General features: G+C 36.5%; 1 protein-coding gene and 1 non-coding gene across 2 annotated transcripts in view; one reads left to right on the forward strand and one right to left on the reverse strand.

The window, feature by feature from the left end:
• The window catches only part of clasp1a (cytoplasmic linker associated protein 1a), a 75,399-nt gene that overhangs the window by 34,821 nt on the left and 16,289 nt on the right, over positions 1–24,289 (reverse strand). Inside the window, exons 3-9 of the mRNA XM_051905090.1 lie at positions 12,917–12,995; positions 12,341–12,444; positions 11,868–11,959; positions 11,521–11,596; positions 10,948–11,045; positions 8,146–8,216; positions 1,128–1,271 (exon numbers count right to left, since the gene is read on the reverse strand). Coding sequence (XP_051761050.1) covers positions 1,128–1,271; positions 8,146–8,216; positions 10,948–11,045; positions 11,521–11,596; positions 11,868–11,959; positions 12,341–12,444; positions 12,917–12,995 — 664 coding nt within the window. The remainder of the gene's footprint in view (positions 1–1,127; positions 1,272–8,145; positions 8,217–10,947; positions 11,046–11,520; positions 11,597–11,867; positions 11,960–12,340; positions 12,445–12,916; positions 12,996–24,289) is intronic.
• LOC127519467 (U4atac minor spliceosomal RNA) lies at positions 14,392–14,519 on the forward strand. Its single transcript, XR_007931863.1, has one exon. It is a non-coding gene; the product is annotated as a U4atac minor spliceosomal RNA (small nuclear RNA).

Consider the following 24,289-nt stretch of genomic DNA (forward strand, 5'->3'; position numbering starts at 1 on the left):
TGCTGCTGCTGCTGTCTGTGTCATTAATGTTAATCAAAGAGCAAAAGACTAAAATCACTTACTGCTCTTGACTGAATTACTTTTGTAGCTTTAATAAGGATTAATCTATATTAAATTTATAATTTATGCAGTGAATACTGTGTGGTATTTCTGTATATTTACCTATTAGACCTACCTGAAAATCTTAAAGTACTGTTTACAAGGTTACATGGGTCAAAACAACGAAAATAATGGCAACACTTTACAATAAGGATCATTAGTTAACATTAGTTAACATGAACTAATAATGAACTGAACTTATACAGCATTTATTAATCTTTGTTAATGTTAATTTCAACATTTACTAATACATTATTAAAATCTTGTTAACATTAGTTAATGCACTGTGAACTAACATGAACAAACAATGAACAACTGTATTTTCAGTAAATACAGTAACAAATGTACTGCTCATGGTTAGTTCATGTTAGTTAATACATTAACTAATGATTAACTTATGACCCTTATTGTAAAGTGTTACCAAAATGATTTTGGGTCCATTTTAGCAGGGCAGGTAAAAATCTGAACTGTTAAGATTTTTTAAAAATTCACTTAAATTAAAAGCTGTTATATACTTTTAAACCTATTAAATGATAAAATTGATAGCTTTTAATTATACTGTAATGTTGAACAGCTATGAAAAATAGTGACATCAGAATCTGGCCTTCAATCATAGTGCTTAGTAAAAAGATGGCATTAAACAAATATTTAAAATACCATCTTTATATTTTTTCTACATTATTTTGGAAATTCAATGTGACAGCACTATATATATATCCTCTACTTGAAAACCATCATGCACGTCTCATGAAAATCTGAGTTTAATTCATCAAAGACTATTACATAATGTTGAAATCTGCAGTTGGCCAGCCAACAGAGTCTCTATTTATCTATTTATTATCCTGCTCTCATTCTGGTAAACTACAAGTTTTTTGAAAGATAATCTTTCTGAGAACAAATACATTTCTCCTTGTTCAACATGCTTAAGTAAAGTATTTATGGATATCTACAGTGTTTATTCTGATGAGTGATCTGACTTCAGTTGCTCAGCTGTAACCTGGGCTGAGCTGTAGTAGCTGTTGTCTTACCTGCAGCCCTGGATCCAGAGGCAGAACTAGGTCGTCTCATTGAGCCCATGCTGCCCCCTCTCCTGCTGCTGGAGAAGCCCTTAGAAGAGGAAGAGGAGGAGGACCTGCCCCCATCCACAGAGTCTTCGTCATCAAAGTTCTTATCTGTAGGGAACACAAGCAAATTGATCAATGTTTCATCAAATATTTTCACGGCTGTACTTTCAATCAAGAAGACAGGTCATCATCATCAATCTGCTCTGAAACTGCAGCAAACCAATGACGATGGAGTTGAAAAAAGTATGTTCTTGAAATCGACTCATTATGGGTTGTCTGAATAACTAGTCGGATGTGTTTCTTAGGGCTCATTCATTCACACAAATGTATCAGATGGTAACACACACGACAAGCTGATTAATCTTATCTGGAAGAGCATACAAGGAACACCACAGGAAACGCTCTCTTCCTGACAAGGGAACACAAGAGAAGTCTCCTTTACACATTTACTTTTTACCAATATCTCCCTGGGTCACTATTTCCATCACCAATTACCACTAATTTGTCACATTCATGATCATAACATCATGCCAACCTGCATATTTTGATTATAATAATTATAATAATCTTCAGAGCAAAAATGTGGAATGAAGACCAAGGCTTTCCATCATACTGTTAGTCCAAGCCAAATATCTTTTTTAGTGTTCAAACATGGCAGCAACCATTCTGGAGTGATGTCTAAACCAGGTTATAGTTCAGAATACATTTATGATAAAAATTCATAGATTGATCTACTGCAAGAGAATCTGGACATAAGCCAAAGTCAAAAATAAGCGGACATTAACACATTCCAGCAGTCTGAGAGGAAGGGGTGGCACACCAATCTTTCTGAACAGGAAGGAGCAACAGGATGAATCTATTCTGCTGCCTGATTCTTGTAGAGCACTAGTGCTGTCCTGCAATTTTGTTTGATGAATAAATGTCATACAGATATAATTGCAAATAAATTGGTTCAGCTTATACACAATCATTATTAAGTCATTTATTCACACTGAACTATAAACAATGAAATGCATGATATCCTAGAAGAATAATTAATGCACAGATTACAATAAAAAAAAAATATTGTAAATTATATAAAAAAACAAAAAAAAACAAATAAGCGCACTTCAGAAACAATGACATAATATGAAATGGCTTGTGTTTTAAAACAAAACACACAGTGGAATGAATAATTCACCTAAAACGCAACGTGAGTCTACCATCTCTACCATCTCTAATGTAATCAGCCTGGTTTTCGTTATATTAGTGCGGTTTTGGACTGATTGTTTGAATAAATTTGCTTACTGGATCATTGGACTGAAAACTCTCCCAGAGTTTAGCGGTTTAAAATGATCTGATCAAAAACAGAGAAGAGAAATCGGGTTAAAGGGTTAGAACAGAACATTCCGCCTACGAGGGTTACAGGTGCTTGCGCCATTGTAGATACTTTGATAAACTCCTAAGATCAACTAACTGTGTGACGTAAATTACGTTAATGATGCAATTTAATGTGCTTCATTAATTTATTTGTTATTTGTGTTAAATAGGGGTGTAACAATATGCCGTGTCCCAATATATCGCAATACAAAAATGCAACAATATCGTATCGTGGATAGTGACAATATGTGTTGTGCATAGTTCACCCAAAATAAAATTGACTGTGTAAGAAAGAAATTCATGTTTACAGAGTTTTAGTGTCAGTACTACATTAAACTACTATACATAATGTTGAATATAATGTATAATAATGCGACAGGGGAATTTTTGTGGGTCCTGATAATGCCAAATGTCTTGTGTTACCAGTAAAAAGTGTCCTACATTATTGTAAATATATCTAGTCAGTGACAGAGTGCAAACATATTAATCTAAAATAAATCTGTGTTTCAGTGTTAGAATCATGAATATTTTTATTCTGGTGTCACCATTGTCCTGTGCATTGGGTTATAAGCACCAAGTCCAAGCCTAATCATTTCCACTCCCAATGTAATACCAAATTTAGCATTTTAAATCAACAGTACTTTTTTTTTTTTTTTTTATCCTTTTACCATATGTCTTGGAGTATCGCAATAATATCGTATCGTGATATGTATCGAATCGTGACATGAGGGTATCGTTACACCCCTAGTGTTAAATTATTTTAACACATTAAGGATTTTGAATTAATCGCATGTGTTAACGTGTTAACGTTGACAGCCGTATTCAAAATACTTTGTTTTAAATTCAACCATTTGATCAATATTTAAGAGTGCAACATGTCAAAGGAAATAAGCAGGTTGGAGGCTGGTTTTTTTTCAGTATTTAGCTGAGAAATGTCGTTTAGAGAGAGCCACTGTGGGCGGAGGAAGGCAGTCGCAGTCTGCTCTAATTAAACCCGTTGGAATGTCTACTGAGAGGTGTGCTGACTGCTGAAAAAAACGGCCCAATATCATTGGTGGGTTTTAAGGACAACAGAACATGTGTATGTGCATAAAACATCTGAAGACAGTGGCGATATGCCCACAATAGGCATCTTTCATAACCCAGCATGTGGGCAGATAGCTATTGACAGTCAAAAATGGAACAAAGGCATCATTCACTCTGATAGCAACATATCAGTTTTAGCTGGAGCTCAAGCAGCTAGCTTGAGGTTTCATTTCACTCAATGATAACAATTTGCTTTGATTTGAGATCCATCAGAAGCAGGCTGCTAGTGACTCAACAACATGCTCCGTAACTCGCTTAATTGGCCTAGAAAATGAAATGGTGCATCATAAAACTGCTGTGCAAATCAATGTAACAGTGTGCTTGTATTCAACTGAATAGGAACATCTCCCTTGGAGTAAAAATAGCTAATCAGAACTTTTTTTCCCCTTTTATACTGCCTGAAGATTGTGGAAGGCACTTAAAGGTCAAAGTGGCAACATGTCAAATGAAATAATAAGAAAGAACTAGTCATACCTTAACAGCAATAAATGGTCTATGTTCTTATTGATCTTATTGTGAACGATTCACCCATGCATTCATTTCATTTTTAAAGATTTTTCTGAGCTTGTAATATTTAATTAAAATGTCACAACGTCCTTTCAAGAGGACAAACCCCTATAACAGGCCTTAATCTCCCTGTTAGTGAAGTTTTGAGTTTGAGAAATGTGTCATTTCAGCTGGAAAAGGAAAGGAGGATATAATCTTTTCTGCATGACCTGTCAACTTTGAACGAAGTGCTTCCCCAGCTCCTAAATCAATTTTTCACATGCGACTGAAGACAAACTATGTTTTAATCCTGAAATAATGTCATTTGTTTACCACACGAACATGGGATGCTTATAGACCTGTGAAAACTCCTGTCAAAAATCTGTGTTGTTCTTCACAGCCAGAGTACCTGCCACTGTGCCAAGTGACAACTTTCTTTAGCTGCTGATTAGACAGAGACGATGACATAGCATAACATGGCAGAGTTACTTTGAGCATGTCAGCACAAAAAGCTCAGAACCCAAGCGACATGTTTACATAAGTGTTACAGGACATGAACTCACAGACACACACACAAATGCCCTGATCCATTAATCTCACTCTCAAACTCTGCTGCTGGGCCTAATATCAACTATATAATGTATTTTAAAGTCTTTTAAAGTTTGTTGGCTTTTAGTATGGATATGTTATCCATAAGATTATCTATAAACTAGTGTGCTCAAAAACAATGACAAAATTCTCATTTAGAAGATATAAGCATTCAAAAATTACAGTCTCGTCACTTCCGCCAATATGGATCAACGGTTTTGATGACATTAGCCTGCACTTCAGTTTCTCATCAGATTTTCTGACCAATCAAATGCTCTCTAGAATCTAAAGCTTCCTGCCCCCCACATTATAAATAAACACTAAAGCTGCAGCTATAATTGATCACTTGTTCACACATTTACTCTTTTTTAAATGGTGAATGGCACATAGTGCACTATATAGGGGATAGGGAATGATTAAGACAGTGTAAACATGCTTTCCATTGAGGTGAATGAAGTCTGGTTTCAGGTTATTGTCACGCGAACCTCCACGTTGGCATACAGTCTGCTCTGGTCCAGAGACACGATAGCACAGAGCAGATGATATGCGCGAGTCGACGCAGAACACAAAACGTATCAGACACAATTGAATTCTTCACAGAATGCTATATTTTAAAGCGATATGAAGGAGATTAGGGGGATAAACGGTTTAGAGATTAGAAGGACACTAAAGCTTTACCAAGCTCAACGGCTCTGGCCGAGCTGTGATATAAACGAACGCTATTGGCTATTTCAAAAAAGGGGAGGAACTGTTCGATATGTCCCGCCCTGTCTTCCTATTTCAGTGGAAATTACGTCAACACATTGAATAGAGCTGTGCGTTCCAAGGCACTTCAGTGGGCCTTCAAAGAAGATATACTAGTTTACCTTTCTCATCACTTCCTCCAGTGTGTCCTGATATAACCACAGTGTGTCCTAGACAGCACTACTACAATAAGACACATGCAACTCATAACCTGTTTTCACAGGTGCAGGCAGCACTATGTTGACAGTATGTGCACATTGCTAAGGTGACAACAAAAGGTTAGAGTAGGGCACTTTGCTGAAGATGAACAAATGAAGCATTGTGTTCTAAACAGAACACAAGTCCTCGATCTGTTGCACCACTATGTACTCAGAGGGGAAAGGAAACATGCTGTCAGTTGGTATTAAAATAACCCAAGGGTTAGTGTTATTGGTGGATTCTGCTTCAAAACAATCTGTTGGTAACTTTATTTAAAGTAAACATGAAATCTTTTATCCAACTTCCTGGTCTTATATTGTGCATAAATCATCAGTAAATGTTATTGCAAAGACAAATAAAAAGTCTTAATTAACATAACAATAACTTCCTCTCCATTGGCTTTATCACAAAAGCAGGGAAAAATAATGTTAACCACAACCTAATGTTGTAGGTAAAAATGCAAAACTCATGCTGTGAGACGGTTAAAAAACAAAAGAGATACATGATGCAACAGCCGTAGAAAGAGCAAATTCACATCTGTAATGCATTTATATCTAATGAATGCAATGCAACAAAACCAAAGAGACAAGTTGTAAACTGCAGAAACACTAACTAATTTTGCAGCGAGATGTCTTGAGTGTTCGATAAAAGTCATAAGTCTAGTTTATGCATATCTGAATCCATGACAATCTGAGAGAGATGTTTTATTCTTCCAAAATGACAACATCTATCAACGCAAACACTGCCTTTCCATTTTAAAAATCCTTTGAAATGTAGCTAAAGACACAGGCGAATCAAAATAATATTCAGATCTCAGAAGCGTTATCATCTGTAAACATGAAAACACAGATAAACATTCCATCCCCTTGGCAGAACAGCAGCTGGAGGTTTAAGGCTGCTAGTGCCCAGCACTTCTTTTATTCGTCCTTCACATTAAAGCCGCCATTCCATTCCAATCCTTACCTTCTCCGGTTGTCATAGAGCAAGCGTCTCTTCAATTGACACAGACACTGCAAACACAACAAAGCTCTAGCTTTTTTTTTTTTTACAGTCTCTCTCTGGTCTCCGCCTCTCCCTCCCTTCCCTTCCTGCTGCTGTGGTCTTATGACTTCACCAAAGACAAAAGCCACCCAACTCTTTTAAATAAAGGACTTAGAAAACATTTCCCATGTAAAGGCTTAATGTAATACAGTGGATCTGGGGCTGTTTGCTTGTCCTTTACAGCTCCTCAGTCTTTGAGTTTATGTTCGCTGGTCTTGAAACATATTCCTTACACCAACTAAAATATCAGCACAGGAAAGACTCTCCGGATTCTCTGTCCCTCACACAAGAGATTTACTCAAAACAGTGGTGCAAATGAAAGACATTTCCTATTATATAATGCTATAAATATTTGTGTGAATAACTCTATACATTTAAAATTACAGACAAAATGTGAATTTATTGTGACTAAATATAAATATACATACACACACACACACACACACACACACACACATACACACACCCCTCTGGTTACGTGTTTCTTCTCTTCAGTGTTTCTAGATCAGTGTCTGCCAAAGGAACACTTGTATCAAGAGTCATCATTTGTAAAACTCTCACAGTTCCAATATGGCGGCAACAAGGTTCATGATGAATTGCTTTATATGGAGCAGCGTGAACCAAGCTTTTCAATTTCAAAATCAGTGTGACATTATTCCAATAAATAAATCAGAATTCAGAAAGGGATGACAAAGCGAGTCCCTTTGAATATTTAAAAAATTACCTTTGCTGATTTCACTGACAGTTCAGTAAGATTTACAAAGAAAAATAAGAATCGAAGAGGCAATAAACAGACATTTTTATTTAAGTGAAACCACAAAAAAAAAATCCTTATACTACAGATGTTGTTTTCAACCACCCACTGAAATGCAAAATAAGTACAAATCCTGTAATATAATGTGTAATGGGCCGCAGGGGAGGAAAGAGGTGAAGGCTGAGGAGAGGTTTAGACTCAGACCCTCCTTATTTTGTCTTTCAAACAAACATCTTTTATAGGCTCCTTTACTAATAGATCTGCAACTGCCATGCCAAAACCTTCCCCACAAAGGCATTGAATCGTAAAGCCTGATCAAAAAAAACTTTTGGGCTTTCAGTGTACCTTATAAGGCCAATATTAGTCATTAAACAGTATTTATATTATTCCAATAATATAGTTCAATATATTTCATATAGTTAGTATGGGTATTACATTGACCATACTGTATTAGTTTTCTGTTGTGATGCTTCATAATAATATCATTGTTTTTCTTGCATTAGAAATATTTTGACGGCCACCAAAAGATTTGTCCTGCCAAATATTTATCTGATCATAAATCAGTCACTTATGAGATTCCATTTCGGTTAGGATGATGTAGGGAGTAGAACTAGGTTTTGGAACACAGCCAGGGCAAACATCCCAGGTATGATGTTTAAAAGCCTTTTTTGGACAAAGGCTTTTGGACGTTTGAATTCTTGGAAATTCCAAATATATAGCTCCTACCTGAACCTGAGGAGAGGATCATGTTCCCAGATCTTTGGACTTCATCAAATCTGCTGAAAATTACATTCAACCTGTAAAGAAAAAAAAAAAAGAATAAATCAATTTAAGTTAAAGATTGCTCAGTTACAGAAAAACAATAACTAGACCTACAGAACAGTAACTCCTAGAAATGCGAGTTTTCCACTATGACCCTCAGTGTACACAACACAATCCTCAGAAACAGGTGTTGCAAATCTAACAGGAAACACTCTCAGAAAGCAGGGTTAATGTCTATGAAATGGAAATACCTTTCATTTGGTCACTCCCTTTGTCCTAAAGCACCTCCTGACTACAGTACTACTTAACAAATGCTTAAACTATTAGCTATGGACATAATGACATGATGACCTAACTCATAAAATATGGACACAACAGACAGTAAGATAGCTGGTTACTGAACATGTCGATCAGGCGGTCTAAATTGGCGGTTCAAGGCCAGAACAAGCGACAATGAGTACCAGACTTTTTGCCGTTAGCCGTAAGTCTGGCTGAGCGAGACTGGCTGTGATGTAACAGTTGATGTGACATTTCAGCAAGGGTGATTTTGTGATCGTATCAGTGTAATGCAGGCTTTACACCAACTATATTTGACCCCACAGCAAACCTGCAAGTCCAGAAGTAAGTGTAATCCATGTGCAAAGAGGTTAGCCAATCATAACAGAGGTTTAAAATATTATATATTATCAAGGATCTTGTGAGAAATAAAAATGGTTTCAATTATGGTATGGCCTCTTTAATGAAAGAACCATTTGGGAAACACATGAACCATGTAGCGCTGCTCCCTGAAACTCCTCCCACTGCGCATTCACTGAGCTGAGGATGTTTTCTTCCTGTAAAACCCTCTGAGAATCCTTCATCCTTTACATCCCTCTCAGAAGACTGTCTGTGCAAGTCAGAGGCAAATCCCCAGAGCCATGGGCATGAAAGCCGATTCATCCTCATGTTCTCAGCTCCCTGCGAGGGGATTTTACCATGCTGAATCTGGACAGGCTGCCACATTTCTGCCTTACAGCGGGGCAAAGGATCATTTTAAGTTAAAAATAGGGTTGGCCAATAAATTGAATATTCAAAATATATTTATTATATGCAGTGATATTTGCTGGTGATTAATAAAAAAAAGTAACATTGTGAATATTGTGATGATGTTAATGTTCAAACTCATACAGGCAAACTCATTAAATTCTAACTACAACAAGTAAGTAAAGCCTTGTAACATTAATGTTTAAGAGGGTGTTGTTCCCAACAATCATGCTGTTAGGATTTCATTTTAAATTAAGGCATCCCTGCTGACAACGACTGACAAATGCAAACATTTAATCCTACAAGTCCATCATTTCTGTGTTACCAAGTGCCCCATAACAGAATTTTGAATTGCAAATGAGATGGGATGCCTTTTATGCATTTTGAGAGAAGTGAAAGTATTGCTTGCTAAACCCTTCTTCACCTAATGTTCAAAAGAAATGTCTTCATATATTCACTGCATCCATGCAAACTGACTGTGTGCTTCTAAATTAAGCTGAGAAGACATTCTTGGCAGTCATTGAAAAAACAGCAGCTCTGAAAAAACGTCAAGGTTGTCAGTGTGCTTAAGACTCAAAATGGATGCTTGATTTATGCTAAATGGGGGCTTTAGTAAGAAAGCAACAAGGTTTTCATTCTTGCATAGATCCCTCCAAATGCTATTTTAATTGTGTGGTTATAATTTATAGTAACAGAATTTGGTCTAGACCCAAAGAATTTAAGTACAGAGGGCAGCGCGGAAATTATATTAATCTAATAAATCAAATCTAATGGACACAGCTCTTGGAAATGGAAAAGAATTAGCATTAGCTTAAAATATTTTTGTTTGACCCAAATGATTGTATTAATGAGATTTGGTGAACTAACTCAAAGATATTGGAGTTGAAGTACACATAGTTCAGCTAGGATGCTCACAAGCTAGTTGCCGGTTTGACATTGTGTCTGAAGTCACAGCAAACTGTTTTCCCCCAGGCATGTTCTAAATGATCCTGCCCTTAAAGTCTTAAAACTATAACCACCACTGAGAAGATCACAGAAACAGATGCCTGCACGGTCCCTGGAGACATGCACAGATTTTAAGGGGGAGGGACACCTAACAGATGTTACAACCAAATTCAGACCACAAGCAAATGCTGGGATGCCTTCCTTCTCTCTGTGCACTCAACTTCAGTCAGTTATTGCTGTGGAGTATTATTGGTGGATGCTTTCGCTTGTAGACTCAAACCTATAGAGCAAAACATCTGATAGTGACACTTTGAATGGCACACTGTTCTGAATGCTAGCTGTAAGGAAGTTTAAGCTGAATGACATAGTGTGCTCTGAGCACGCTAAGAGCATATTAGTATCATTTAGAGGGCACGGCCTGATTCTGGGTCCAGAGGGAAATTAAGACCTAATGACCTGTATGAAGAGCCATTTCACCCCCTTAAGTGAATACAAATCATTACAGTACTAATAGAGACATAAATGTTTTCACTCTGTTTAGAAACACTTACTAATGGGGAAAATACATCTGTCTAGATTTATCAATGCCTGATACAAGTAAATGAATAGATGCAGCATATATCTAGAGGGGAAAAAGACCTCCAAAACATACAGACAAGTCTAGAATTAGACAGAAACGTCCATTTGAATTAGAAAAGAGTAGGAATGCCCTAAATACTCTAATAGTGAAGATGTAAAGCTGATATATTGTCCGTGAATTGGTAACAAAAAAAGGGGGGGGGGAAAGGAAGAGTTTACCTTGATTGCGGCAGTCCTTTTTTGCTAAGATCAATCCTAACCTTCTCTCCAACATGCCTGTATATTTCCACAAGGCAGTTCATGGCCGCATCCCGAACCTGAGCAAATAATTGGACAACAACGTCATAATTTCACTTACGTGAATATATATTATATATATATATATATATGTGTGTGTGTGTGTGTGTGTGAGTGCGTGTGTGCGCACGTGTGTGTTATAAAATGTAAATTGTTATAAATGTTAAAGAAGCAGGAAACTTTCCTATTAAAACTAATGTTGTGATGGAAGTGTCTTAAGTGTTACAAATGTTACTTTCATGTTTATTCTGCTATTTGAAATGCTTTTCACTGTGTCTGTTAGCAACATTATAATATACTGTATCATATATATTATTTAATAAATACAAATGTACATTATCATATTTCTTGCAACTCCATATCAGAAACCACCACCAGAGGTCACTATAGCTTTATGTAATGTTGTTACCATCATCCATTGTTCTGTAAAAAAGCCATGTCATGCAGATCAAGCTCTAATCTTAAAATGTATTCGATTACAACAAATGTGCATACCTGACTTGTAGGGTCTCCGAGTAGATTACATATATGTGGTACAATTTTGCTCAGAGTCAAGCCTTGGGCACCATATCTGAAAAACAGAAGCGATGGTGACAGGGAGGGCAGTATTAGTGCATCATGGGAGGTTGCGGTATCTTTGCCAAGTCCAGCTTTAATGGCTTATCCTTGAAGAATGTGCAGCTACATTTTAATTTTAACAACTTAATATCTCTATTCAGCAGAAGAAAAAAAAAAAAAAGGAAAATCACCAAGCGGAAACTGCAAACATAAATGTTAATGTGAGGTGTGTTTAAAATGAATGACAGCTACAATATCCAGACTGAGAGAACAATGGAACTTACGTGTTTAGAGTTGAAATGAGACAGAGACAAACTCCCTCTCTGGTCCGGTTGTTTTTGTGTTTGAAACCCCCCAACATTCTGTCCCATATGTACTGTAAAGACAATCCGAATGTAATATTTTCAATGTAATACAATTAAATGGCATCTAATCTTATTAAGAGACCTCCCATCAGCCTTTTCATGGAGCAAAGCTTTCAATTCATTAACTAAATGAAATTACAACACCACAAAGGTGTTTCGCAAGAGTACTTTTAAATGGAGCAGGATGTTCAGACTTTACATTACAGATATTGTTCAGGCTGTCATGATACTGTAAAACAAAGACATAATACACAGATGTATGCTTGTGGCCATAATGCTCTTTATTCAGGAAAGCACAACAGGATTGCAATGTCAGCTTAAGAATGGCTAGAATGAACATCCTGGAATTTTTATTTTAGGCTAAATAAGAGACAAATACCACCACAAAGTACCTGAGGTGTAGCTGACTGCTCCATGATCTTTAGCAGCAGGGTTTGATCTTGGTCTCTGACTTGATCTTTGGCATCGCCTAACCGATCTATCAAGCTGGGTAAAACTGGAGATTGAGAGAACAAAGTTTAAAGATAATAGGGATGTGCAATTCTATTTTCATTACTGATTATTCAACTAGTTGGTCAACTAGTTGGAAGCTTCAAATAATTAGAGACTGGAGATTCAGATTATGTAATAATGGGAAATCTGAAGTCTGACAGTGATTGTCTTGAATACATTGATGAATGCAGTGAATTTGTTCCAAAAACGATGTTTGATGACTGTAGCAGCGATGCTTTACAGCTGATGAATTTTAAGAAGCAACTTCTGAGACAGTTTCAGTGAATGCTGACAGTTCCAGCACTTAAAGTACAACACTAAAATCTTCTGCACCACTGCTTAAAAATAATGATACAAATAAATCTTAAAAAGTTTCTTTAAAAAAATCTATATAAACTAACATGAAAACAAAGTGACATATAATTAACCTTATTTATTATGGTAATAAAATCTGACATAGATTTTAGTAATCCTACCTGTACCAACTTGGGGACGAAATCGGTCCTGTAATCTTGTCACTAAGGCAGATAGTAGGTCCATTCCTAACAAAGCCAACTGAAGATGGAAAAAAACATTAGATCAAACAGAGACAGATACTTTAAAATTTGTGTATATTATAACAATACACTAAATTCTTTAATTAGATAAATTAACTGACAATGTTATAATGTCATTGTCAATTCAATGCATTAAAAAGAAAAGAAAAAGGAAACAAGAATGTACTATTAATTAAAGGTGCAGTAAGTAGGATTTATGTCTGCTAGAGGTCGCTAGAGGCCTATTCAAAACAAAGGCGTAGCTTGATGACGCCAAGTTTGAGCACGGAATCTTGGGACATGTGGTCTTCACCTCAACGGACGGTGCAAAAAAATAGGGATAGGACTCGGGAAGAAATCATGTTCATGGATGCGATCATTAATGTTACTATAGTATGAAGCAGAGCAGGACCGAGTGTTGTGGGAGCTGAACGAGGCTGGAGCGATTGCGCAATACACGCCGCGAGCAACGGAACTTATTATGCCACAGTCGCCGGCGCCGCTTCCGCTTTTCTGGTCATGAGTATGAGGTAACACAGCTCTGTTTATCATATTAGATATATTTGAGTGTGTTGAAATTGATGTTATAACATTACTCTGTGTGTTCGCTCGGTGGCTGCTGTGAGACACTTGTTGCACACTGCAGTAAGATAGATCGATTTTAGAATATCATATTAAATGCTGGATGGCTTGTGTTGATAAATGACATGCAATTCATTTTAAAACGTATTGTATGATGGAGAAAATTCTGTATTACTGTTACTAAAAATAAAGCTGCATCTGATTATGCTACGTTAGCTACTTCACAAAATAGTGTTTTTCTCTGAGGCATGGTCTATTAAAACGTGTAATATATTAAAGCGTCTTTGGTGTTTCCATGGTTTCTACAAAATAACCCTTGGTCTGCCTCAGTTTCCAGTTTTAACGCCGGTATGAATCAATTGACAGGCGACCCCTCTCACGTCCCGGAGCCTTGGTTAAAATTGCAATTTTCTCACGATTTACAAATAATTGGAAACATTTGGGATATTGTAAGTACTCAAGTGAACAAAATATATAACACTGGCCTAGTGGTTTTTGGATATTTTACTGTAAAAATCTTACATATTGCACCTTTAAATGACCCCACCTCCCAACAGTCTGAATGAGTAGTGCAAAGGATTATGGGTAACAGTCTAGAAATCCCAGTCTGAATGAGCAGTGCAAAGGATTATGGGTAAATCCCTAACATCTCATTTATTTTCTCCTTTCTCAGACTTTTTTGACAATTACAATCAGTGTTCCTTTCCAGTAAAGTTCTATTAAACATGTTTCCTTGTAATGGTCAGCAATTTGGTTTCCTTTTTTATTCCAACCATCGGAGAAGACTGTCACCAAAACAGCTGGACTGCATATGTCTCGCCCAAAAAATCGTAACTTTCCTAGTCATGGGGTTGAGGACTGTTCATTGAGCGTACAGTGAGAGCAGGCCTGCTAGCACCATATCAACACAATCGCATCACCTGACTTCTTGAAGTCAGATGATGGTGCAATTTTTAGAAACCCTCTACTATATCAAATGATAATTTAAAACCTAAATCTGCAAACAAGACAAGTTTCAATATAGGGTGGGACTACTTGTTTGTCTAACCAATGGAAAATAAGCAGAGTGTCTGGGAAACCAATTCGAAAACAGTCATTTTAGCAATTTACTTCAGTAAATTATTTTAGCAATTTACTTCAGTAAATTATTTTAGCAATTTACTTCAGTGTGTAATTTCACTTTTAAAGTTTATCTCCTGTCATTTGTTTAGTCCTGCCCTCTTGAATTATTTTACGTGTTTAAGCAGCTGGACTTGACTATCTACTATAACGAAGTCTTGATCCTTTGTTCTCACCCATACAGAAAATGACTGTAATTATGTTGATGACACACCATTGAATTAAAGGACTGAGACACAGATAAATCACATCAGCTGAGGAGAGTATTAAATGCCTTAGAGGAGGTGTAAAAAAGGCAAGTCGTATCATGAGGTACTGGGTAGCACACAGCTGATTTCTTTGTTGTTCTTTTTGCATATACACATTTTCGCACAGATGTAAACAGATTTAGCCACTTTCAACTTTAATAAATATCGTTCAAAATTTGGGGCCAGTAAGCCTTTTTTTTTTAAAAGAAGAAAAAGAAATTAATACTTTTTAATTCAGCAAAGATGCATTAAATTGATCAAAAGTGACAGTAGGAGCATTATGTTACAAAAGATTTCTTGTGTGAATTTTGTGTATATATGTGTGTGTGTGTGTGTGTGTGTGTGTGTGTGTGTGTGTTTATAGTTTTAGAATGCAAAATGAAACCGTAATCTTAAAGCTGCAGTATGTAACTTTTTTGTGTTCAAAATGTACAAAATGTATATATAAGATAAAAGATATGTACAAAAATACATTAACAAAACAACATCAGCAGATATGAATGCAAGCCAAGGGTTAGAAGGGAGCTGGGCTTCTTTCTGCCTGACGATAAGATTTCAGTTATGAAGTTCTGACCACACCTACTATTTAACCAAGCACCTCCCACTCCCCACAGAGAGACAGATGGATTGTAAGCCCGCCTCCTCCCAATGTGCAATATAACCCATCTTCTCACCAGCGACCTGCTTCAAACCGTCTTAGGCTGCCAAATTTAAACATACTCCATTCCGCTATTTATATCTCTCCTATCCACCACAGTCAAAGAAAGGAGCCAAGGACTATTGTTCTCCTTGCTGAGCTTTTGTTTCATCTCTCTGTGCCTTATTTTGCTCCATTCCTTCCTCTGTTTCCTTCTTAACTGCTGATAGGAAATACACAGGAGCGTGATCGATAATTCCAGTTTCTGCTCCAGATTCAAATCAATACCAAAATAAAATATTACATAAGGCTCCGTCACACCTGGGGATACAAACAGTGGATAGCAGGAGAGAGGAGGCTGCATCTGTCAGAAAACACTAACGAGACAGATCTGTTTCACAGAGACATGCTCATTCCCCTGGTTTCGCTGTCTACAACAATTTAAATTGCCTTGTTAATCAGCCCAACACCACCTGTACATCCTTCACTATGTCAGGGGTGCTCAACCTTGTTTGGTGCACGACCCATTTTTAAAAGGGGTCATGTCATGAGGAATTAGATTTAAATGGAGCTTTTCAGTCAGAGGGTCAAACCCAGAGTGGAAAATGGTCATGTATTATTAAATTGAGTGTTTCTTAAAATAATATATATATATATATATATATATATTTTATCAACCTTGTTATCAACAGTGAGTACATCCCCTTTGAAAAGTAACTTTTTAAACAATATCTCTGAACACAAAAACAATTTCCAAAATGTTGACAAGACTAAGTTTAATATAACATCTGCTTAAAACTTATAACATGAAAGTAAGGTTACTAATATAACTTAGATTACACATTTTTCAGTTAGGGTGATGCAAAAATGAGTACACCCCACAACAAAAACTACTACATCTAGTACTTTGTATGGCCTCCATGATTTTTAATGACAGCACCAAGTCTTCTAGGCATGGAATGAACAAGTTGCCGACATTTTGCAACATCTATCTTTTTCCATTCTTCAAGAATGACCTCTTTTAGAGACTGGATGCTGGATGGAGCGTGATGCTCAACTTGTCCCTTCAGAATTCCCCATAGGTGTTCGATTGGGTTCAGATCAGGAGCCACTGAATCACTTTCACCCTGTTCTTCTTCAGAAATCCAACAGTGGCCTTAGATGTGTGTTTAGGATCATTGTGATGTTGGAAAAGTGCACGACGACCAAGGGCATGAAGTGATGGTAGCATCTTCTCTTTCAGTATAGAGCAGTACATCTGTGAATTCATGATGCCATCAATGAAATGCAGCTCCCCAACACCAGCAGCACTCATGCAGACCCACATAAGGACACTGCCACCACGTTTCACTGTAGGCACCATGCATTTTTCTTTGTATTCCTCACCTTTGCGACGCCATACAGTTTTGAAGCCATTAGCTCCAAAAACATTTATCTTGGTCTCATCACTCCAGAGTATAGAGTAGTCTTCATCTTTGTCAGCATGGGCCCTGGCAAACTCTAGGCGGGCTTTTTCGTGGACGGCACCCCATGCATGCCATTCCTCTGCAGTGTACGCCGTATTGTGTCACGGGAAATAGTCACCCCAGTTTGGCTTTCTACTTTAGATAACTGCAGTGAACTTGCATGCCGATTTTCTTCAACCCTTCTCATCAGAAGACGCTCCTGTCGAGGTGTTAACTTCCGTGGACGACCTGGACGTCTCTGTGAGATGGTTACTGTTCCATCTTTTTTAAATTTTTGTACCACCTTTGCTACAGTATTCTGACTGATAAGTAAAGCTTTGCTGATCTTCTTGTAGCCTTCAACTTTCTGGTGTAAAGAAATTATTTGCTTTCTCAGGTCTTGTGACATTTCTCTTCCATGTGGTGCCATTGCTGACAGCATGAAATGGGAAGGGGTTTTAACACCTTTTTATAGTCAACTGTCTGATAGACAACTGTGTAATGAATAATTAGACTCACCTGTGGTTGAATTCTTGTTAAATTAGACATTTGTAGTCTAAAATTTAGCTTTGCTCCAGAGACTTTCAGTGGAGTTTACTCATTTTTGCATCACCCTAATTTGAGTAAAACTGAAAATTCTGTTCTCTAAGTTACATGATTAACCTTACTTTCATGTTATAAGTTAAACAGATGTTATATAAAACTTAGTCTTGTCAACATTTTGGAAATTGTTTTTGTGTTCATTGAGATATTTAAAATGTTACTTTTCAAAGGGGGTATACTTATTAACGCTGAGCACTTTTAAAAGCCGATGTTTATGTGATTAAAGTTGAGTCAACATCGACTAGTCGATGACGACGTCATTAATGAAAAAATAAGGGGCACATCCCTACCTCACTATCTTCCCCATCACATAATAATGTAATACACTTTAGGCAAAATACATATTAATTTTAGAATTTAGACAATTTCATTTTCTTGCATCTTGCACGTACCCTGAAATCCCTGTTTTGAAAGCATAACTCATTTCTGCATGAATATCTAACTTGGATCGATATTTGTTTCTGATAAAAACAAAGGTTTCGAATCACCATTGCACATGGTTTATTAAAGCTTACATTTTTATGGTAATATTTTAAACAAACTGCATTTTCGATACACTACTGTTCAAAGGTTTGGGGTCAGGAAGATTTTAGGGACTGAAAGTCCCCCTGTAATCAATAATTTTATCCCTTAAAACTCATCTTTGATCAACAAAATTACATATTTAAACGTTTTTTCCTGTAAAAAAAAAAAATTCTTAATGTTTTAAAATAGCTTGAATGTAACTCTACACCCTTGCCTCATTTAATATATACGGATCTATGAATATGATAATTAGCCCCGCCTCCACTCACTCGCACGAGCTCAGACATATCCACTCGGTCAACTTACTGAGGTAAACGCTGCACAATGGTATTGCTTTTTACAACGTCGGACACAATGATAATTAATATGATTAGCGTTTTGCTCGACTATGTTATCAAACAGCTAATGATGTGTTGCTAATGTTACACTAACCATGTTCACATTCATGAGTCAGCTGCCTTCTAACAATCAGTATCCTTAAAAATGCTTTGAACAACTCGGAACGTCAGTGGAGAAAGGCATATAGTTCATTATAACATTGTAATATGCATCATACACCCGCTATATTGCTAAATCTACCTGATTTTTCATATCAACAGAAAAATATACCGGGATAACCTTCTTTTGAGACTCTCCTGCACGGTTATCAGTTAATGATATGCTAAAGCCTGATGACACGTTGACGTGATTGTTTACAAGGTAGTTTGTGACATCAGAAACACCAGCGATTTCAAACCGCGGGTTTGAGACTGTCTTTGGTTTACTGAAGTTTTAAAGAGAAAATACTCAGCAATGGTGTTGACTTATGAACTTGCACATGGTTTGTCTTAAAGCATGTTAAAAACATTAGACAGACATATAAACAACATTAAAAACTTGAGTTTCTCCACAAGGGGACTTTAAAGGAATAGTTCACCCTAAATGAAAATTACGTAAAAATATGAATATATGCAACATAGTGCATGCATTTAGCAAAATGCTCCACTCAAGAGTTCATTTTTCTAGCTGACTAATGAGTTTTGAATGGCTTTTCTGAAGTAAATGTTACGTGACATTGTACGTGCATAGACAGCATAGACTGAAAGATCGATTCTTGTCATGTTTTTCTTGATTGATTGATCTAGTCTTGATTTCTCACAACTTGTGTGTTCCTTCTGAGCGAGTTGGAGTGAACTACAGCACTAACAGAGTCTCAAAAATGCGCAGGTCGCGTAGCCGTGCACAGAAGACCAAGCTTGATGCTAGTCGCTATTCACTGACATTATATGGACAAACATGAGCGGGTCTTTTTTTTATTTTTATTTTTTTATTCTTTTGTGGTCAGAAAAAGAAAGAAGAGCATATGGCATTATAACATCACCAGGGTGAGTAAATGATGACTTAATTTTCATTTTAGGGTGAACAACCCTTTAACCTGTTTCTCAATATGAATGTGTTTTGAATCAATTCGTCATACTTTTATGAAAGCCACCATTTAAATGTGTTTAGAAAAAAAACAATTATGTCATTATAAATTATTATTATAACATTATTATTTTAAAAAAAACTTAGAGTAATTTAAATGTAAGTAGCATACAAATCAGTTAATTTGAACCAACATTATAGTAAAGTACCAACTGACTTCCTGAATAGTTTACAGCATTAGTTGAAAGATTTTTTTTTCCTTGAGGAAATTTTCCAATGTACTGTAACTGATACAACCCCAATTAATCAATATCGAATCTAAATCGAATCAAATTGTGAAATTTGTGTCAATCGACAACCCTAGTAAAAACAGTAATAGTTGCAATATTACAACTTCAAATAACTGTTCTTCCAGTCCACAGTGTCAAATGACAGGACAATATACTGATTTGTTATTCAAGAAACATTTCTTATTATTATCAATGTTAAAAACAGTTCTGCTGGTTAATATTTTTGTCATTTTTGATCCATTTAATGCATCCTTGCTAAATAAAAAAAAAAAAATTAATTTCTATAAAAAAAGATTTCAGATTGATGTAGCTTGTAAAATAAGCTCATAAAAAATTAGCTCTAGTTAACTTTGTTTCAATGCCAACTACTATCGATCATTATGTCAACTTGAATCAAGTATCTAAATTTGCTTCTATGCAGGATTTGTTCATTGGTGTTATTCTCTGTGGTTTTCCATGAGTCAGGGAGAACAACTGGGATGGATTCAACAGGCCCAGGCACAGACGCAAGAAATCAACATAGACTTGCTCTCTATGTCATGGTCCATTATTATTATTATTATTATTATTATTATTATTATTATTATCATACCTGCGACCGCACTACCACCAAGATAAAGTAATGGCCAAGCACCCTGCATTAGCTTTGTATTTTAGAGGGATTGTGAGATCAAAGGCTTTTTATTAGATGAGTTGGTCTCAGGTCAGTGTTTGCGGGAGACTCAAGGCCATCTGTAATATAAGACTAATGTTGCACCACAGCTGTTCTCAAGCAGTAGAGTGGCTTCCTGAGTCACCGATAAAAAAGGCCTGAGGGACATCAGGAGCCGTTAAGTGCAGTCTGAAAAGAGAAACGCCTATGATAATGCAGGATAAATAAAAAGTCACACCACTGCAGCAGCACAGCAAAAGAAACACTGGTACTAAACAATACTTGCATCACCAGATGCTTTTTCTGCTTGAATTTCTCTTGAGAAACACCTGAAAAGAGTAGCCTAGCTCATCCTACGCAATATAAGTACCTCCCACTGACTGCACTTTTGTTATTTCTGTTTATGTCTGGTATTGGCTCTGGCTCTGCTATCACTGCGCTGTCATGTTCTGTGAGATGTGAGCATGTTTCGCTGCTCACAAGAGTTCTTACGAGTGCTTCAGAACTCCAAATAGGTCAAAAAAAAAAAAAAAAAAAAAAAAAACACAATATAATAACCATAAAAGTACCAGCACCAAGTCCAAGCCTAAGCCTATTCATTTCCACCACCAATGTAATGCCAAATTTAACATTTTTTGGTAACCTTTTACCATATGTCTTGGAGTATCGCAATAATATTGCATCGTGACTTCAGTATCGCGATGTGTATCGAATGTGGCATGAGGGTATCGTTACGCCCCTTTTGGAAAGTGAAGAATTTGAGACATTAGACTACAACCTGTAGTGTAAAAATATTTATCATAATGACCAAATATTCATTTTTTATTACAATAGTTATATACTTTATACATTAAATCTCAGTGGGTGCTTTAGGAAAATATTTTATTTCAAAAGAGTTGGGAATCCCTGGGCTAGATCCATGTGAGCTGTTGGACCAACACTAGCAGCTCTAATAGACAATATTGGCTAGGTAAAGGAGTGCAAGTTTTCAGAATACAACAAAAAAAATGGACTAAAAAAAAGAAAAAAACCATCAGGGGAGCTGTTAAGATCTTCAGAGAGCTCATGAGACCGATTACTGCAGGCATGCTCTCTATCAAAACAACATGTACAAGCCACGAGCTAAACCTAAGCTGGCCTACATCAAAACACAAATCACTGCAACGTAACAAGGACCTGTTTACTGTTTGACAATAAGGCTGAAAAGTTAGAAAGCACAACCAACAAGCTACTGAACAATAATAGTTTAAGTAAACTAATTAAAATTTCAAATGTGAGCAAGGCATTTTCAATGCACCAAAAAAATTGCTGTTCTTTCTGTAACCTACCTGCGTGACCACTAATAAACAGCATCCATATTTAAACATGCATGAATTCAAGAGAGCTTATTATCACTGCTGCCCTGATCTCAACCCCATCACCTTGCTTTTTATGTAAGAGAGAGAACACACAGCACTGTCCACAGACACACTGTCCTCACAGAGATCACTGCGGTTCACTGAGCTTCAGAACTCTCTACAGGCTGTTTAAAACCTTCATCCAGATTGCTGGAGACAACAGCACTCATATGCACAGTACTGAGAACACTTTCCTCTGAATGAACTGAAATTAGCTTTTTTTAACTTAACCAGTCCAGCACACTAAACAGATTGTGTATCTTGATAATGGCGTCAGTAAGAAACTGTCCTCAGCTCATAAAACAGCACATTTTCATAGAAAACAAAAACAACTCCTGCAAAAACACCCTAAAGGAAAGAAGAAACTTCATTTTCTGAACATTAACCCCATACAATCAAAGTACTATGGTGATACCATGCAACAGTGACTGTATCGCAGATGGTACACTGATAGCATGGTACTAAATAATTACCATATTAATTTCACATGATATTTACACAGTGCTCTAAGGCATTTAAAAATAAAGACAATGGTACTACCCTGTTACTTTTTTTGTTAATTTGTGAATAGACATTCAGAATTTTCCTTACGCTCTGGTGAACACAGAAAAGTGAAAATTAATTCACGTTCAATAATATTTTTGTTAATTTATAAAGTGAATTTTGGTATTTATAAAGGACCTTTAATTGTGAATGTCCTTATTTTCTAAATTTAGATTTACCATCTAAATTATATTTGACATCATCTAACACTGACGGAACATAAATCTTAATATTAATACTTTAAAAATATCAGAGTTAAATGTTATCTTTAGCAAATTTCAAAATGCATTAGCCTATGTTGTGCTACCTATTCACTTGTGCGGTATTTAAAATGATTCATTTTTTTGTTTATTTACTTTGACAAAATAGTGTAGTATATTATTATCGGCCATAACATGCAAATAAATGATCAGATTATCAGTATCATGTAGAAATGTAATATCAGTGCAGCCCTATAAAATCAGTCAATGTTGCTGTGCAAGTAGACCGACAAAGGCCATCAAAATAAAGCAGTATTGGCAAGGTTTATGACAACCCAAGCATTTCCTTTTTCTTCACAATAACATGCCACACAAGCCTACACTTAGTGGTCAGAGGAAACTTTCCAACTACTCAGAATATCCACTCAAGAATGTCCTTGGGGCGAAGCGGGGGCTGTCCTGACACAGCAAGAGAGGAATGTGGACAATCCTTGCCAACAAAACAGAAACCTGACGGAGGCAGAACAACTCCAGCTGATATCTAGCGAAAAGCATTTCCTCTTATCAAACATACACATGCAGCTTTCATGACAGCAGGTGCTGACCAGTGCAGGAAATCTGAAGTCGGCTGAGTGTGCATCAGTGTAGCGTGCGTCAAAGGCAACTTTCTCTAATCCATCAAATTGCTGGGATGTCCAAACAGTGTGTGGTCTGTTACAGTATTGGTAAAAAGGCAAGAAACATAAGCAAGTGTGATTCCATTTTTAGATTCACTCTCTAAGTAACACAAATTTTAAGACTCCAGCAGTGAGAGAGAGGGGGTGGATCAGTGAAAGACAGTGGAAACAACAGCATATGTAAATGTCAATTAGAGTTGCTATTAAAACATATGCCTTCTAGACGCTCTCACACAAGTCATGAGGCAAGGAGAGAGTGAAACGAGACTAATGCAATGTAAAGACCAAACAAAAAGCTATATTCTGAAAACTGTATAATTTTATAATGCAGTGTAGTGTGTTTTTCAGAATTGAATTAAGCATGCCTTTTAAATGTATTAAAAATGAGATGCAGAATAGTTAGAATTAGAGTTAAAGGATGTACATTTATTTGAATGCATTAGTGAGAGAGTGACTGTGTGTGAATTAATCTCTTACTTCAAAAAAAACTTTGCAGATTTTAAGCTATTTTATTGATAAATCACAGGACAGTTCCTGAATGTTTCTGTGTGCATGGGATCTGCACGTGATGTGTGAGCAACTCTCTGTATTTGTGTGCGTAACAATGTAGCAGCACATTAGTTAATGGCAATTAACTTTCCTGTACAATAAACTGTTTAAAACCTGCATTCACCCAATCAATATTGAGTATACAGATGGCATAAACAAACATACCTTGTGGAGTGCTCTCAGAGTAGGCATTTATTTGTCATTTCAACTGATGAAAACAGAGTGTAAAAGTGGACTTCAAAGATTTCTTACCCTGTGGCCCCCTCTATAGGACAGCATTAGTATTACAGCCAATGTAAATCTGTAGGAGTTTTGATTGTAACATATACCAAAACCGCAAGTCTGGTCATAGCACACTAAGTCAGAACAGGTCTTCTGCCTGTTGTCTTTTGTAAGGCGGTCATGTTGCTACTGTCAAAAAATAAATAAATAAATAAATAAA

The sequence above is a fragment of the Ctenopharyngodon idella genome, chromosome 9 (assembly GCF_019924925.1).
Source record: "Ctenopharyngodon idella isolate HZGC_01 chromosome 9, HZGC01, whole genome shotgun sequence".
NCBI lineage: Eukaryota > Metazoa > Chordata > Actinopteri > Cypriniformes > Xenocyprididae > Ctenopharyngodon > Ctenopharyngodon idella.